Here is an 18,876-nt window from a genome sequence, read left to right as displayed (position 1 = left end):
CAATCTTTTTTATCAATCGAGAATAATAAAATAAAATATAATGTTTTTATAAATTACTTTACTTCTTTTTCCGTCTTTTTTTAAATATTTATTAATTAATGATTATTGTTTAAATTTATAAATAACATAAAAAATAAATATATAATCAAATAAAATATTTATATTCATCAATCTTTTTTTATCAATCGAGAAAATAAATAATAAAATAAAATATAATGTTTTTATAAAACTTTAATAATTAATTAATGATTATTGTTTTTTTATAAATTACTTATAATCAAATCAAATATTTTTTCATCAATCTTTTTTTAATATTTATATAATTTTTTATAAATTACTTTCCTTCTTTTTTATATTTTTTTAATATTTTTAAAATGATCAATTATTGTTTAAATTTATAAATAAAATAAAAAATAAATATATAATCAAATAAAATATTTATATTCATCAATCTTTTTTATCAATCGAAAAAAATAAAAAATAAAATATAATGTTTTTATAAATTACTTTCCTTCTTTTTCCGTCTTTTTTTTATATTTTTTATTGTTTTTTAACATTTTTAAATTTAGAAAAACAAAATAAACAAAAAAATAAAATAGAAAATAAATATATAATCAAATAAAATATTTATATTCATCAATCTTTTTTATCAATCGAAAAAATAAAAAATAAAATAAATATATAATATTTGGATGGACTCAAGAATGTCTGACTAAAATTTTTTAAGTGAAGGAATCTGATGTAGATTTAAAAAAAAAAAAATAAAAAATATTGAAGTTGTCTTCCTTCTCTTTTTGGGGGGTCATATTATTTTTACTTGACAGTGAACTTTTCAACATTCCCTGGTCAATATTTTGCACATTCACTGGTCATAATTTTGCACATTCCCTGGTCAAATTTTGCACATTCCCTGGTCAATAGTTTGCACATTTCTGTACATAACTGTTCATTCGTTTTGAAACAGACATACATTTCATTTATATCATATTTTTATTGTAAATATGTCTCTATTCTATATTGATGAGTCTGGACTATTGCAGTGCTTGCTTTTATTTTCTCTTCCTGTGTTTACTGTAAATCACTGAGGGTGAATTCTTCTTGGTGAAAACCTGTTTTGCAGTGATGAATCAGATTGTGTTTAATGTGAGGGGAGGATGTTGGCTATACTTCCTGTTTGGGTGGGGTTGATGGAGGAAGAGGAGGAGAGTGGAGGAAGGAAAGAGGAGACAGACAGAAGCAGACTCTGCTGTGTGACTGAAACGCTGCTCCCTGGTGTTAAAACACGGTACTTATATTATATTAATGAACATTAACCTTTGTAAAGTTGATATTTCAGCAGGTTTAACTGCTTCTTTAATTCTCACAACTCTGTCAGGTTCAAGACACACACACACACACACACACACACACACACACACACACACACACACACACACACACACACACACACACACGAGATGTGGTCAGAAGTTATCTTTTCTTTTAAAGCAAAAATAAATAAAAAAAGATGTATATTTAATTTAATTTTTATTATTTTCTAACAATTTCTAAAAGAGTCGATTCTTAGAGAAATAAATAAATAAAATAAAAATATTTATATTTAATAACTTTTATTATTTTCTAACATTTTCTATAAGGGTCGATCAATTGAGAACACAAATAATGATAATAACAAAATAAAATCAAATAATAAAAAAATATTCATATTTATCAATCTTTTTTATCAATTGAGAAAAATAAATAATAAAATACAATAAAATAAAATATTTGCATTTAATATCTTTTTATTATTTTCCAACATTTTCTAAAAGGGTCGATCAATCGAGAAAATGATCTTCAGAGTGACAAATAATAAAAACAATCCTTAGTTGCAGCTCGAAACATAATTTCTTGTCTAATTAAAGCTCAGCTGCTGCTTCAGATGATGACTCACTGCTAACTATTCAAACTATTCCAACCTGATCTCTTATAAATAGAACAACATCTTAAAGACATTCAGCGTGTCACGATGACACATTTTAGGCTTTTCTTGTGTCATTTTTTGTCACGTCTTTAATGTGAAGCGGCTACAGTTAAGTTTAGAGAAGTAAAACACTGTTAGGATTAGAAAAAATGTCATTGTTTGTCTTAAAAAGTACATTCACTAAATCAAGCGTAAACAACTTTACAAAAGTACAGCGAACACATCACAAACATCACGTAACTTCACAATAAGTCAAAAACACTTTGCTATACAAACACAGGTCTCCTGGTTGAATGTGTTTGTTCGACCCGTCCACCATAAATACCACCATCTTTCTCTCATTTTATTCTACGTCACTGAATGTAGCATATTATAGCACGTGTATGTGTTTACATTGAAGTCACTACAGACTATATGATGTAAAAACACACGCAAAAAGCAAAAGTAGAGTTGGTGTAGCCGCTCAATGAATTTTCTTGTCATCCATACAGCATCTGGTGAAAGCGGGATGAATCTTTTTTAACTCAAAGAACTTTTGGTCGGAGTGGCGGCCATTTATCGTGAACCATAGCGGGCTAACTTCTGTAGCAGTGGAGTAGTGACGTTACTCTTCACAGCGTAGGAAAAAACAAAACTATCAACAGACAAGAGACAACTTTGTTTGGCTCATTTCGTGTTACAAATGTAGCATTAAAGCATGGTGGAATTGGCAAGCTAAATCGCTAACTAGTGGTAAGCTGGCTAGTTAGCTAGCTACATAATTCAACCATGTTTTTGTTCTCCACTGGTTACAGAACATTTGCCAAACAGCAGCTGCACTCAGGAGAAGGACGAGCTAACGTTAGCTACCTAACTAGCCAGCCATCCATCTTTTGCCAAAGTCAAATGACCCCAGAAAGAAGTTCAAAGTCTACTCGGATTCTATTTCTATGGGGAACACATATTTGCAGCTGTGGTCCTCTGCTCCATCAGTGTCTTATCAATGAATGTAGTAGATGTACCCACAAAGAAAATTCCTCATTTTATTTTACTTAACATTTTCCGTTTTGTGTTTTTTTTTCTGCTTGGTTCAGTTTTCTGAGACTTTCAGTCCAGTGTGGACATGATGCTCTGAGTTATTCAGGGTCTCTTTGCTCTGAACTGGACTGAACTGTGTGATCCTGATTCTCTGAAGGTGCATGAAGTCTTTCACTTCCTGTTTGGGTCCTCTGGTGTTGGGTCTTCTGCTGGTTCTGAGGTCTCCTGGATCTCTTTAGGTGTGAACCTGCTCTGCTTGGTTCTGCAGATTCACATTCTGTGTGCTGTCCAGCTGGAGGTTCTGTAGCTGGATGCTGACTTGGTCCTCTGGGTTCTGGTTCTGCTCCTGGTTAAGAGGAAACACTGCTGTTACTGAAGCTCTCACATCTCAACCACCAGACGTTTGGTGAAGTTTGGGCAACTTGACCGATGCAGTTAAGGGAAAGATCAGCAAAGCAACTGGCTTCATGCTTCCTTCACTAAACCATCTGTGGAGACTTTTAATTTGTAGTATTTTCTGTCTTCATTAGATAACATAGGCTAGAATAGAGAACTGAGAGAGGCAGATGTCAGGAAACATGAACGCAGATCTGATATGATCATTCCTGATAATAATCTCAATTTAGAGTTCAGTGTTCAACACTGATTGTGACAAAGTATTGGTTTGTATTCATGTTCTAATGGACGTCATCATCAAAAGGTTACGATGCAAATATAAATGTAAGATATAAATGATATTGAGATGTAACAAACTAAATATTGTGTTCTGTCTAAAGAGGTCGAGACAGAGATTATGTGACTGAATGTTGTCGACATCTGTGTTTAAACCAGGATGAGTAATGAATATAGTGTGTTATTATTCCAAATATGATAGAAGACACAAAAAAAAGAACTCTAAACTACTAATGCCAAGGCTTCCTGTGTTAAAGCTGCATTCTCTCTGCTGTCCACCAGGGGGCGACTCCTCTGGTTGTATAGAAGTCTATGAGAAAATGACTCTACTTCTCTCTTGATTTATTCCCTCAGTAAACATTGTAAACATGAGTTTATGGTCTCAATCTGTGTGTGTGTGTGTGTGTGTGTGTGTGTGTGTGTGTGTGTGTGTGTGTGTGTGTGTGTGTGTGTGTGTGTGTGTGTGTGTGTGTGTGTGTGTGTGTGTGTGTGTGTGTGTGTGTGTGTGTGTGTGTGTGTGTGTGAGAGAGAGATACCTGGCTGTGTTGTAACTGGGAGCTGTACTGGGCCAGTGTGGAGTAGAGGAACTGGTACTGCTCAATGGTCTGGATCATCCCCCCTCTGTAAAGGAGGGTTAACAGAACGTTAAGCCTCAGACAGAGAGACAGCAGAGGCTGAGAGTAGAGAGGACAGGTGAGTCTCACCTGTCCAGTCGGAGCTGACACACCGTCTCCAGGATGTCCACCTGTCCGTCGTCTCTGAGCTGCTGACAGCTGATGCTGCTGACGATGAAACAGCCCGTCCTCCCGATACCTGCACTGAGAGGACAGAGACACCGGACCGGAATGTCAGCTGAACGCTCGAGAGATTTGGAGCCAGGACCTCCAGGATTACCAGGACCTCCAGGATTACCAGGACCTGTTAGACCACCAGGACCTCCAGGATTACCAGGACCTCCAGGATTACCAGGACCCCGAGATGAGCAGGCCACTGATGTCTGCAGGTCTAACTCCACACGTTGTAATTTTTATTCTGTGAACATTTGCACTTTCCTTGGTCAATGTTTTGCACATTACATCCACTTAGTTTTTAATCCTTTTACAGCTCTTTATATTTTAAAAAACAGATTTATTCCCCACATTTTTATAATATATCATTTTTTATGTTTTTTCGTGAAGCAGTAGAAGCTTCTCCATTAGCAAACTATTTTTTGTTGTTTTATTATAATCTTTCAGGCGAGGGTCATAAAAAAAAAGTGAAAATATATATAAATATTTAAATATAATAAACTAAAATAATATTTTTCCCCTCAAACGATGTTTCAAACACTTCACTGCATCACTTTATTTTCTATCTCAGTCGTTCTTTGTTTTTGTGACTTTCTCTTTTACTCTCCTCGTTTCCTTTCCTCGTTTTCTTTCCTTCCTGCTCCACTAGTGGAGAAAGAGATCATAGAGTTCAGGAGCTCCATCATGAACACTGAAGGTGTTGTATCACCTGTTCTTCGACATTTCAAACCTACATCACAGTTTACAGCATCTAAAAATGATTTAAAAAAATGTATTATGAACAACTGGACAGCTGTGAATATTAACGGATTGATGAGGAACCAACCTGCAGTGGACCACGATTGGTCCGGGACCGAGGTCGTGGCCTGTGATTGGCTGAGAGCCGAACGGGAGGAGGGACTTGCTGTACGTCTCCACCTCCTCTACCAGTCTCAGCAGGGGAGCGGTGCATTGTGGGATGTGGTGGTCAGGCCAAGAGGTGAACCAGTAGTGTCTGATGGGACGACGCTCCGAGCCCAGCACACACACACACACACACACACACACACACACACACACACACACACACACACACACACACACACACACACACACACACACACACACACACACACACACACACACACACACACACACACACACACACACACACATTTATTTTCACGTAACTTCCTTTTTAACTTAAGCAGTTTTTTCAGTCGAAACAATGAACTTTTTCTGAACCTGACTAAGTTGTTTCCTGTGAAGACAGAAGTTTATTTTGAAAAGACTTTCTGCATGTGAACGTGAATATTGACATGTGTTGCTGGACTAGTGTGAAAACATGCTTAAAAACAAGGAGTAACTTTTAGCAAGTATCATATGAACCGTTATGAGGATACTTTGAGACCAGTCGACTTCTCCCACAGCTCACTGGGAGAAGGATTCCTTTATGGAGCTGGCTTTGTGTCGAGGGTATTGTCATGTTGCAGAAGTAAAAGGAACAAACTGAAACTGTTAAAGCAAAGTTGACCGTTGTCCTACTATCAACTTAACGGCATAATATGGATGAAAATATGTTTAAAGATGCAACACTTTTATTTGAATGACCATATTAAAACATCTTCTCCGTCGTTGTTAAACATGAAACAAAAAGATAATTCTTGTCTCAAATTAGAGAACATGATTTTCAGTGTGAGCGTCTTGTCATTTCCTCCAGAACGTGGCCACATCTCTGAGGAGACGTTATCTCTCCTCTACGATGATAACATGTGGAAACACTCTGGCAGATATACGAGCAAGGAATCAGATTACTGACATTTCTCTGGTTCTCCGTCTGTGGTGAACCTTTAAAAGAACATTTGAAGTATTCGTGTCGTGCAAGTGAACCTGCTTACGGTCTGATTATTTACTCTCTGCTGTCTTTAGTTTGCTGTTCTATCCATCAGTTTGATGCTGTGATGGATGAAATCAAAGTGTTGTATTTTATCCACAATATTACAATATATATGAGATGTACAATATTTACCTCTGATATGTAGTACAGTAAAAGTACAATATTTACCTCTGATATGTAGTACAGTAAAAGTACAATATTTACCTCTGATATGTAGTACAGTAAAAGTACAGTATTTATCCTGAGATGTAGTGGAGGAGAATAACAAAGTAACAGAAATACTGAAGTGCAGTACTTGGTTAATGTAGAGGAAAAACGATCATTTAATGTATGACCTTTTGCGCAAAAGCTTATAAAATATATACAAAGATAAATTTCTCTTTGTTGGTCTCCCTTATTCGGTCAACTTCCACCACAGTTAAATACTTTTACTTATTCGGTCAACTTCCACCACAGTTAAATACTTTTACTTTTCGTGTACCTGGATCTCCATGTCAGTGACAGTGAACCCGTTTTTCTCTCGACTGTCCGTCACTCTGAGGAGGAATCTGCCGAATCGTCCCGTCTCTCCTTCCTCCTCCTCCTCCCTCAGCCCCTCTTCTCCTTCCTCCTCCTCCTTCACCCTCCTCCTCCTCTCCCTCGGCTGTGGCCAGTACAGCTCACATTTCTGGAGTAAAACACAGCAGAATCTTTTTCAGTATTAGTGAAGAAGAAGAACGGAGGAAGGAGAGGAGGAGTCGTGTCTCCTCACCTCGTTGTTCTCCTTCAGTCTTGTCACCATGACGACGATGCTGCTCCTCTCCTGCCACACCATGTCCCAGAAATCCCCCACAGTGTGCAGCATTGGCCCCTGGGTGGCGATGAAGGCCCTTGGAGATCCTCTGTAACCCTGTAGCACAGAGAGACCAGGTCAGACCTTCAATGAATCAACCAACCAACCAACCAACCAACCAATAAAACAACTAATCAACCAACCAAACCAACCAACCAACCAATAAAACAACCAACCAACAATAAAACAACAATAACCAACCAATAAAACAACTAATCAACCAACCAACCAACCAACCAACCAACCAACCAATAAAACAACTAATCAACCAACCAACCAACCAACCAACCAACCAACCAACCAACCAACCAACCAATAAAACAACTAATCAACCAACAAACCAACCAACAAACCAACCAACCATCCAATAAAACAACCAAACAACCAACACCAACCAATAAACCAAGACCAATGAACAATACAACCAACACAGATTTTAAAAATCTGTGTTTGCATATTGTATTTATTTGATGTAATTATTGTAATAAAACTGCATAAACGACTTATAACTTTCATATGCTGTTAGTGACTGATCTCATCATGACGCGTTATGAAGACGATAATAACATGAACTTTGTGAAGAAATCTAAACTTCCTCATGTCACCTTTCTTCTGAAACCAGCCCACATCCTTGACCTCATTAGACAGGAAGTCAACGATCTGTTCATCAATAACGACCGATCGGCGAGTCACAGATGTAAAAGTATTCAAATGTATTAATTTAAACCTACAAATGAATTAATACGTGTTTAATTAAATAAATAGTAGATGTTGTGACACTTCAGGAGGAGCAGCAGGTGTCTGTTCAACACACACACACACACACACACACACACACACACACACACACACACACACACACACATTGCAGAGTGTGATGGATGCGTGGGGGGGGGGGGGGGGAGTCGAAGACTTGTCACTTCCTCTCTCACTTCCTGTGGTTTTCCTGGTTGTCAGACTCCCACACTGACAAACCGACGTTTCATATCTGAGTTTCTGTTTGTTTATCTGTCCGACCGACGCACGCACACGCACACACACACACACACACACACACACACACACACACACACACACACGCACACACGCACGCACGCACACACACAAACACACACACACGCCCACACAGAGTGACAGCGCTGTCACACTCTATCAGCTTGTTTTCTTTTGGAAACATATTTTCTTCACTGTGAATGAACTAAATTAATTAGGGACAAAAATAATAAAATAATAAAGAGGAGATGATGACACTCGAGTTAATAAACAAACGATCTGAGAACAGCTGCCACTGCGCAAAGATTGCAGTATTTTTTGTATATGAAAAGTTAAACTAAGTAAAGAGGGATCATTGAAATCATTTTAGAGTGGAGAAAGAGATGGACAGCGTCAGCTCTGATGAAGAAGCTGTAGCGGACAGTCGTAGTGTGATGAATAAACAACACGAAAATGAGAAACACTCGTCTGCGAATATTATATTTAAGGGCTTTTACTGTGAAAGGTAATAACAGAAGCCTGAGCATCACTTTATTTCCACTGGGGCACCACAGGGATCCATGCTTGGTCCTCCTCTCCTCGTTTTTCTGTTCATCGCTACACAGATGATACCTGAATGTATCTGTCTTACACCTCCACCAGACAACCCGACTATCTCAGCACAGATTTCAATGACTACGTTTAAATGCACAAAATATTCAGTTTTTTGCTCGAATTCCACAAAAAGACAACATTCCTACTAAGCTGTTTACATGACTAATGAATATAAATATTACACTAATATTCACGTTTACTCCGATTAACATATCCGACCAGGGGTTCTGTGCCGGTCAGTGGATCCCACTAAAGCTGCAAATTGTGTTTTTACATGTCTGTTTGTGTACGCAATAAATAAACAGTTTAACCTAAGCTTCCAGTCTTTATGCTAAGCTAGGCTAACCCTGTCCTGTCTCCAGCTCTGTACTTAATACATGTTAAAATATGGCGTCCACTTACTTCTGTGATAACTTGATGTTAATGTTTCTTTATTTGTCAGTATAAAAGCTTTTGTGTTTTGTTTAGATTATTTAAAACACTAGGTTGCTTTAGGTGCTGACAAACCCCCGCCTGACGTGATCACTGGAGACTCATTGGATCTGAGATGAGCTGAAACAATCGGCTCCAACATGGCCGCCAGAGGTATGGGGCATTACATCAACATCATCATCCTCATTATTGACTCAATGTGAAATATTGTTAGGCTCTGACCCTGATGTAGTTGGCGTTGATGTAGCGGTCTGGCCCCGCCTCTTCCTCTGGGCTCCTCAGGACCACCCGGCTCTCAGGGTCTGAAGAGTAAACAACAAACCACAAAGGTAAACAAACAGAAAAACAGCGTCTACTGTGTTTCTACTGGAGGAGAAGGAGGTCACTGACTGGGCAGGATGGTCTTGTATCTGTCTTTGATCATGTGACCTGGAACATCCAGCTCTGCGGGGTTCACAAAATTCGGAGGGATCTTCTGTGGGGGCAGACAGGGACGGGCTGCACGTTAAAAAAACCAAACACACCTGGTCTCACCTGCAGCAGCAGAAGAAGACGTGGATGAAGACATGGACGTTACCTGATACTCTACGTTCAGGGTGTTTGTGTCGGCGGCGGCCTGCTGCAGCATGGTGTGGGTCAGAGGTCGGGAGGAGGTGTGGAGCAGCTGGAGCCACACCTCCTTCGGGGTGGAGACAGAACACACAGGCTCCGCCCCCAGGCTGCTCACATCCAATAGGAGTGAGAGGTTGGAGCCCCGCCTACAAAAAAAAGAGTATGGATAGTTTTTGAAGTAGAAATTTTAAGAAAGTCAGGATATTTTTAATAAGAGAAGATATTTCCGAGATTAAGAATGTTTTTAGAAAACCAATCGATTTTTAAAGAAACAAAAGACCATTTGGCAAAATGATGACATTTTTTGTGTTGTTTTACCTTTTGTGAGGGCATTTCTTCAACAATGATGCCATTTTTTAAGATCAAGGTCAAAGGTGAGGACATTTTTCATGAACGAACACAAATTTAGGACATTTCTAGAAACATTTTTGTTCTTAAATCTAGGATGTTTTAGAAATTAGGACATTTTTGTTAAGTTATAATACCGAATACCTTTTTGTGTGTGTGTGTGTGTGTGTGTGTGTGTGTGTGTGTGTGTGTGTGTGTGTGTGTGTGTGTGCTGAATACACACCTCTCTTGCAGGCGGACTGAGGCTTTGCGAGGAGGCGTGGTCATGGGTGGGGGCGTGATCGGGTCCTCAGGAGGAAGGGAGGCTGAGCGCACTGCCGACATACTGGTAGTGTGTGTGTGTGTGTGTGTGTGTGTGTGTGTGTGTGTGTGTGTGTGTGTGTGTGTGTGTGTTAGAGTGGTCCTGAGCTGATCATCACAACACCACGCTGGAGTAGAGAGAAGACAGATATTTACGTCAGTACATTACTTGTTGCATATTAATAATCAGTAATCAATAAGACATAGATTTAAACTATAATGATGAGATGAAAGCAGCTTGAAAAGTCATAATGATAGAATAGTTAGAGTCAGCTTTGTTAAGTTACAATATTACCCTTCAGCAGCTCCACAAGGCTTTTTAGTCTCTTTTAGCTCAGAGTTTGGGTTTTATTTTGTTCATTCACTGTAGCAGCCTTTAGTCCCGACCAGTTCTCTAAAATCCAAAACACTGGCTGTACTCACCGTTCTGCTCTCAGGTCTCTCTATTCCGGTTTTTCAGATTTAATTGAACTCTAACTGTCTGCTCTGCATCTGCTTGACGGTTTTTGTCATCAATGAGCTTCCTTATGAAGAATCACGTTGTCGCCTCAGTTAAGGAAGTTTGACATGACGAGTGAATTATTGACGCAACGGCAAAGCTAACGGGACGCATGTCATCCTGAAAACAGTCTGAACCCTGAAGAACACATGAAAACTAGTCGAGTGTGTGTGTGTGTGTGTGTGTGTGTGTGTGTGAGTGTGTGTGTGAGTCAGTGTGTTTCCACATCAGTTCAGATCTGAAACGTTTCAGTGTGTCTCCATCGGAAGAGAGTTTCCTCACAGCAGGAAGTCAGAACGCCCACACCGACTCAACACGCACACACATGATGCTGCAACATAAAGACAATCGTCTGTCAATAGTTTGTTTTTGAATGAATTTCAAAGAAACAGAATGAGTAGACGCAGTTTTATCTGACTGTTGTTCTTCTCGTTTGACTTCTTGTCTGTTCTTGTTCTGTGTCATCAATCAGCCCACATTTAGACAAGAACAGACCAAATGTGTCTAGGTTCACCAACAGAGCTTTGGGAGCTGCCTTATCGGAAAGGAAAGTATCCCAGCATGCATTTCACATCAACATCCTATCATTATGGTTATTATCAAATATATATATTAGTTGTTCTGACATTTTCAGAGATGTAATAGGCTGCTAGTCCAGGCCAGAGCTTTCAGTCAGCGTCCATGGTCTTCATCCTGCTGAGCTCTTTGGCTCTGAATTCTCTACAGTTAAACAGAAGTTATACTAACATCTGGAAGATAAACTTTAGAGTTTAAATATAATATTTACTTTGTACTGACAATGGGCAAAAACATTTTTTCAACAACATTTTTAAAGGGTCAGTTTGGTGAAAAATCCTCTTGTTCAAATGTTTCTCCTTGGTTTTGTTATCAAATCCTAACTGTTGGTTTTGTTGTCTAAACCTAACTGTTGGTTTTGTTGCCTAAACCTAACTGTTGGTTTTGGTTTTGTTGTCTAAACCTAACTGTTGGTTTAAGTTGTTTAAGTTAACTGTTGGTTTTGTTTCTAAACCTAACTGTTGGTTTAGTTGCCTAAACCTAACTGTTGGTTTAGTTGTTTAGTTGCCTAAACCTAACTGTTGTTTGGTTTAGTTGTTGTTCTAAACCTAACTGTTGGTTTAGTTGCCTAAACCTAACTGTTGGTTTAGTTGCCTAAACCTAACTGTTGGTTTTGTTGTCTAAACCTAACTGTTGGTTTTGTTGCCTAAACCTAACTCTTGGTTTTGTTGTCTTAAGTTGTCTAAACCTAACTGTTGGTTTTGTTGTCTAAACCTAACTGTTGGTTTTGTTGTCTAAACCTAACTGTTGGTTTAGTTGCCTAAACCTAACTGTAGGTTTAGTTGTCTAAACCTAACTGTTGGTTTTGTTGTCTAAACCTAACTGTTGGTTTTGTTGCCTAAACCTAACTGTTGGTGTTGTTGTCTAAACCTAACTGTTGGTTTAGTTGCCTAAACCTAACTGTTGGTTTAGTTGTCTAAACCTAACTGTTGGTTTTGTTGCCTAAACCTAACTGTTGGTTTTGTTGTTTAACTTTTGGTTTTGTCTAAACCTAACTGTTGGCTTAGTTGCCTAAACCTAACTGTTGGTTTTGTTGCCAAAACCTAACTGTTGGTTTTGTTGTCTAAACCTAACTGTTGGTTTAGTTGCCTAAACCTAACTGTTGGTTTTGTTGCCTAAACCTAACTGTTGGTTTTGTTGCCTAAATAAGTTGTTAACCTGAACTTGTTGAACTCTGTTTGCAGAAAGTTCTGCAGACTCAACATGAACACTAGAAACTACTGGACTCCAAACTCAGTTTAGAACTGTGATGTCTCCTTCAACACTTTATGCTCGTTGTTAGCAAACACTGAACAACAAACTCGTCTTTGTGTCGGCATCTAGTTTTTGTTTCTATCAGAAATCTTGGAGGCAAAAGAGGGATCACAAAAACAATCATGATCTCCTCCACAGATGTTTAAATACCAGAGATAAAGAGATTTTCACACACATATGTAAAATGTCTCGACTTTTATGAGATAATATCACTACTTTGTTCTGTCCAACACTTTTCCATTGTTGCCGCTACAAACCCTGCAGCCTCTAGGGGGTGCTGCAAACCTTTACTGTAGATAATCGTTTTAATAAAAATGTAAATACTTTCTGCTAATTACACTGAATTTTACACATTTATCTTTCAAGCACCACATTTTCAGATATAAAGAGACAAAAAAAGATCAGAACAAGAGAGGAGATTAAAAGAATAAACAATAATATGTCTGTCAATAAATGTTCAGAGTAAATGGATCGATCAGGCTTACCAGATATATGACAGCCATGAGGTGTGACTCCTCCTCTGATACTTAACTAACTAACAACATACCTAACTAACTAACTAACTAACACACTAGCAAACGGACTAACAAAGAGAAGACACATTTGTTTACTGTCTCTGTCTCGCCTTTTTTCAAATCGATGATTTGCAGACAAACCAGCAGCAAGAAGAAACAGGCGAACGGAGAGAAGAAGTGATAGTGAAGGAGAGAAAGTGGAAATATGAGGAGAAGGAGAGAGAGCAGCAGCAGGAACAGACATGTCCTGTTTCTGCCGTTATTATCCGGACTCAAGGCGTTCAGGTAAAGAGAGAGAGGGGGGGGGAGAAAATGAGTCAGAGAGCGAATGAAGAGATGGATAGATAATAAAAAGAGAGCAAGAGAGAAGCTCCAGGCGTTGATTATTAACACACCAACAGCTGCTCATGAATCATTCATTTCAAATCATACAACACACCGACAAACACCAAACATCCAGAGAAGTTAAAGACGATAACAAACATGAAATGAAATATGAAATGAAAACACACACAGTGACTCAGCCTCACACCTCCACGCTGCTTTAACTCATCGGTCCACAACGGAGACACTCCGTCCTTTTTTAACCCAGAACTTACGACTTTGTTTCACAGGATGAGCAGTTGGTCGCCCTGGAAACGCCCCCCTCCTCCTACAGGTAGAGCAGTTGGTTTTTGCTAAACCCCTCCCCCCAAAACAGCTGTTGTCCAATCACAGCCCAGTAACTACTGACAGCAGGTGTGTCAGGGAAGTACACGGAGCTGTAGTCGGAGACACTCACTATTAAACTATTACCTAATAGTACTATTACTATCAAAGTATTTGATATATCATTAGCTCACTTTGTTTCATGTCAGAAGAAGCGTGTTCAGGACTGAACATCCACGGTGTGGAAACCAGTACCAGTTGGTCATTTATCAGACTTTAAGCGAATGTTATAAACAGAAGAAGTACTCCGATATACTTCAGTAAAAGTAACAGTACCACAGTGTATAAATACTCTGTTACAGTAAAAGTACTGCATTCAAAATCTTACTTCAGGAAAAGTACAGTAAGACGACCATCACAATATACTTAAAGTATGAAAAGTTAAAGTGATTACATGTAATATTGTTACATAACATAATATATAATCACTTTTTTTATACACTAATGTAAAAATGTGAGGAGGGCATTTTTAGTAAGCTTCAAACAAGGTTTAATATAAAATAAAATAAAAGGTATGTGAAGGTGGAATAAAGCCAGAATGTATGAACGCTGTGGAACATTTTAAAGTTTGAATGGAATTTATAGGTGAAGGTATGAATGACTACATGAAAATGTTTGTTTCATTCATTTTGAATGGGGGATTTTTTTTGCCATAATATTTGTTAATATTTCTGAAAAGATAAAAGTTAGAAATGAGAAAAGTAACATTGGACATGTACTATGTGACCTTTGGCTAAGACAATGAAATGAAGGAACAACACTATTACAATCATTAAAGTACATTCAGTATACCTTCAGTAGCTAGCGTAGCATAGCAGTGCTAATGCTAGTTAAAGCTGTGCTAACATTAGCTCCACTAAAGTTTTAGAAACGTTTATCTCCTTTAATCTCTCTTAGTAACGAGTTCACTGTTACACAACGTTTAACACAACGAGCTCCAGATCCTCCAACCCAGGAACCAGAGACGGTGCGCTGTGATTGGACAGTCTGCGTTAAAGGGGCGGGGCTTATGAAAGGGTCAGCTGAGCTGAATGCTTTGATGTTTAAATGAAGTTTCTACGTTTGAAAAATATGTAAGGAAAAAAAAAGGGTATGATTAATAATAATACAAATATTTGACTTTGTGTATTCATGTAAATGACTGTTGTATAATATGAGGGCTGACAATCACCTGAACTGTAGATTCCTAGTAACATTTTACTCACAAAACATTTATTATAACAGATTTATATAACAGATTTCTTGCTAAAAGTTAAATTACCAAAACAAATATAAAGTAGCTGCTCAACTCGTCTCCGCACAGATACTTCTATAAAATATAAATACAACACTGACCGGGTAGATTCTGCTGCATGACGGGTACTTTTACTTCATTTAATACTGGTAGTGACACATATGACCCCAGACCTGATACTGTAACGTGTAGAACTATTATATCATCAATAAACTGTGATGAAGTATTTGTTCATGAGAGGCTCTCCACAGTGTAGAATAATAACAATCAGTACTCCATATTCAATACAAGAAAAAATACTTTTTTCATTGTCATTTGCACATTTATTATATTTATATATATTATATTATATTATATTTATTTTTTAGCTGCACGGTGGTGTAGTGGTTAGCACTGTCGCCTCACAGCAAGAGGGGCCCGGGTTCAATTCCCGGGCTGGACAACCTTCTGTGTGGAGTTTGCATGTTCTCCCTGTGTCAGCGTGGGTTCTCTCCGGGTTCTCCGGCTTCCTCCCACAGTCCACAGACATGCAGCTTAGGTTCATTGAAGACTCTAAACTGCCCGTAGGTGTGAATGTGAGTGTGAGTGGTTGTTTGTCTCTATATGTCAGCCCTGTGACAGGCAGACCTGTCCAGGTGAACCTGTCCAGGTGAACCCTGTCCAGGTGAACCCCGTCCAGGTGAACTGTCCTTCACCCATTGACAGCTGGGATCGGCTCCAGCACCCCGCGACCCTTAACTGGATAAGCGGTAACGGAAGATGGATGGATATTTATTTTATTTTATTTTATTGCAACAACACTGTTGATCTCCCCATATTTCCTGCCTTGTTACAATAATACTATTACTGTCCTCAGGTACTCTGTGAAATGAAAAAATACTTACAAAGTTGTACTTACACATTTAGAAATACCCCGGAAGTATTTCATTCATACCTCGCATGTACTTGAAGTCAAGCTGTGATTTGCAATATAACTTATGTCTTAATACTTCTTTCATATCTGGTTATTATTATTATTATTATTATTATAAAACAATATTATTTTCCACAATGATAAAGAGGTCACGACAATCTGCAGAATAAAACCGAGATTCATGAATAACAGTCAGTCCATCCATCCAAAGTTCCCTTTCAGGTGACCAAGTTTTTGTTTCCCCCTCTTCCTCACCTCTTTGTGTCTCCGTCTCCTTCTTCTTCTTCTTCTTCTTCTTCTTCTTCTTCTTCTTCTTCTTCTTCTTCTTCTTAGTCCGGGTCTCTTGTCTCTTCTTCCTTTTCTCTCATCTGTTGCTTTCTGTCGTCTTGTCTTCACTTCTATCTTCTTCTTCTCCGCCACTTCCTTTTTACTGCACCCACCCACTCTCTCATTACCACACACACACACACACACACACACACACACACACACACACACACACACACACACACACACACACACACACACACACACACACACACACACACACACACACACACACTTTCTATTCCCCTCATCCAAGGTTATGGGTCCCCTTTAGACTTCACGCCACCGGCTCTAACACCGAGTATTTGTGCATTTGTTTTTGTGTTTCTGTTTGTGTGTGTGTGTGTGTGTGTGTGTGTGTGTGTGTGTGTGTGTGTGTGTGTGTGTGTTTCACAGTGGGGCTGAATAAACTGATGTTTCACGTCTTTTTCTCTCCAGCTGTCAGATGAACAGCAGCAGTGAACGGTCCTACTGGGACTCAGTCGGGGAGGCTAACCTGCTAGCGCTATTAGCCGTCACCATAGAAATAGAATCAGCAGAACAGACACCACTTCGCTCGATTCGTCCGTAGGAGACGAGCAGATAATCACTCTGTGGGGGGACTTTAGAGGCAGCGTTAGTGTCTCACCGTGGTGTTGTAGATCTCCTCGTCTTCATCACACAGCGGTCAGTCCTGTAAACGTTCAAGATGCTCATGAGTTTATTGTCTTTTAGTCATCAAACGTAGAACGACAACATGGAGGATGAAGAGGAAGGACAGGGTAAAGCCATCACATCATGTCAGGTTTAGTTGTTGGGATTGTCAGAGATGTATTCCACATGTCACTTTAACTACCAATATCAATGAGTGTCAATGCTTTGCCTTACTAGCTGAATATATGTTTTAACCATTTATTTCATTCGATTCGACAAAGGAGACAAGGATTGTCCCACGTCAGCCACCATTGTCTCCTCGATGTTACTTTTGGAGTTGGTGTTAAGTTCTTCCTGAGTTTAAAAAATCAACATCAGTGTGGTTAACACGTCCAGCTCCGTATTCCTGTCCTTCACAAGAAGATATGAAACTTTAATCACTGGAGCAAAAGTACAATGTTTATGTCTGAGATGTAGTGCAGTAAAAAGTACAATATTCAAGTACCTTGAATGTGTACTGAAGGAGTAAATGTACTGTGTTACATCTCACCACTGATGCTCATCATTGACTTCATTGTTTCTTTGTTTGATCTTCCTCTGCTCGTCTTCATTAGTTGTGAAACGATGAATCCTCTCGTGTCTCTACTTTGTGTTTTGACTCTTTATGGCTCTGCTCTCTCCGTCTGCTCCGTCTCCACCGTTTCCCTACGAGGGGTCGTATCTCTGTGATGAGCTGCTGTGTGTTCTCGCTGTGAGGAGCTAAATTTCCCTCATGAACGATAAACGGCAGAACGACTGGATGGATCAGATCTGAGTGAAGTGCAGCAGACGCAGCTCTGTTAATGTTGTCAGCTCCCTGTGAAGATGCTTTATTAGTTTCTATGGTAATGCAGCTCTGCCATGGAAAACAAGCCTCTGTAGACTGACTGCTGAAATACCTCAGCTGGTCTGCTAACGACACACGCTGTCGTCTGTGTGATGGTGGGAGTCCCACCATCGACAAGAAAGTGATGCAAGACGAGGGATACAAGGCAGAATGAATGAGTGAAGAAGAGAAAGAAAATACAACATTAACCTGCAATCGCTTATACTTTATATTGAAGCATGTCATCCTTTCTTAATATGTAGCATATTCTCATACAACAGTTCAAAGGACATCTTACAAAAAAGTTCCAATTTCTTTTGCATTTTCCTACTAAAATCCAGCAACACATGTTATTATGTTACTATTACTGCCTCACACGAATACAATTGTTTCAAAGGGAATTTCCATCTTCACAGGAAACTACTTAGTTAGGTTAAGACAACTAAACTACTTAGTTATGTTTAGACAACTAAACTACTTAGTTATGTTTAGACAACTAAACTACTTAGTTAGGTTAAGACAACTAAACTACTTAGTTATGTTTAGACAACTAAACTACTTAGTTATGTTTAGACAACTAAACTACTTAGTGCCCTTGGTGAAGGACACAAGTTATAACGAATACTTACAGGTAGTAAGTAAATCAATGTTGACTTTTCGTTTCACATGAGGCAAGATCAGTTTTTTTTGACCCAGCAGCCCTGTGTGTGTTTTTCTGTTCTTTCTACTTCCTGGTTCATGCATATGTCTAAAAAATAGTTTTTATATATATATATATATAAATCTGTTCTTTCTACATATCATGAACCATATGTCTAACAAATACATTTATATATATATATATATATATATATATACACATTATTTATGGTCCACACTTTATGTGAGTACCATCTTTTATATGAAATACATTTTTTGTCTTTTA

General features: G+C 38.6%; 1 protein-coding gene across 1 annotated transcript; it reads right to left on the bottom strand.

Annotated features, from left to right (window-relative positions):
• Positions 1–1,779: 1,779 nt before the first annotated feature.
• Positions 1,780–10,969, bottom strand: LOC129099989 (tyrosine-protein phosphatase non-receptor type 7-like). The gene is made up of 11 exons (XM_054609464.1): positions 10,851–10,969; positions 10,351–10,555; positions 9,745–9,925; positions 9,558–9,642; positions 9,390–9,469; positions 7,068–7,205; positions 6,797–6,983; positions 5,267–5,459; positions 4,357–4,470; positions 4,189–4,273; positions 1,780–3,326 (listed from the first exon to the last, which is right to left on the bottom strand). Exons 2-11 carry the CDS (start codon positions 10,449–10,451, stop codon positions 3,216–3,218), a joined length of 1,275 nt encoding a protein of 424 aa, XP_054465439.1. The 5' UTR covers positions 10,452–10,555; positions 10,851–10,969; the 3' UTR covers positions 1,780–3,215.
• Positions 10,970–18,876: the final 7,907 nt, after the last annotated feature.

The sequence above is a fragment of the Anoplopoma fimbria genome, chromosome 12 (genome assembly GCF_027596085.1).
Source record: "Anoplopoma fimbria isolate UVic2021 breed Golden Eagle Sablefish chromosome 12, Afim_UVic_2022, whole genome shotgun sequence".
Taxonomy (NCBI): Eukaryota; Metazoa; Chordata; class Actinopteri; order Perciformes; family Anoplopomatidae; genus Anoplopoma; species Anoplopoma fimbria.
The sequence above is the reverse complement of the archived record's forward strand: the minus strand, read 5'-3'. Positions and strand labels throughout refer to the sequence as shown.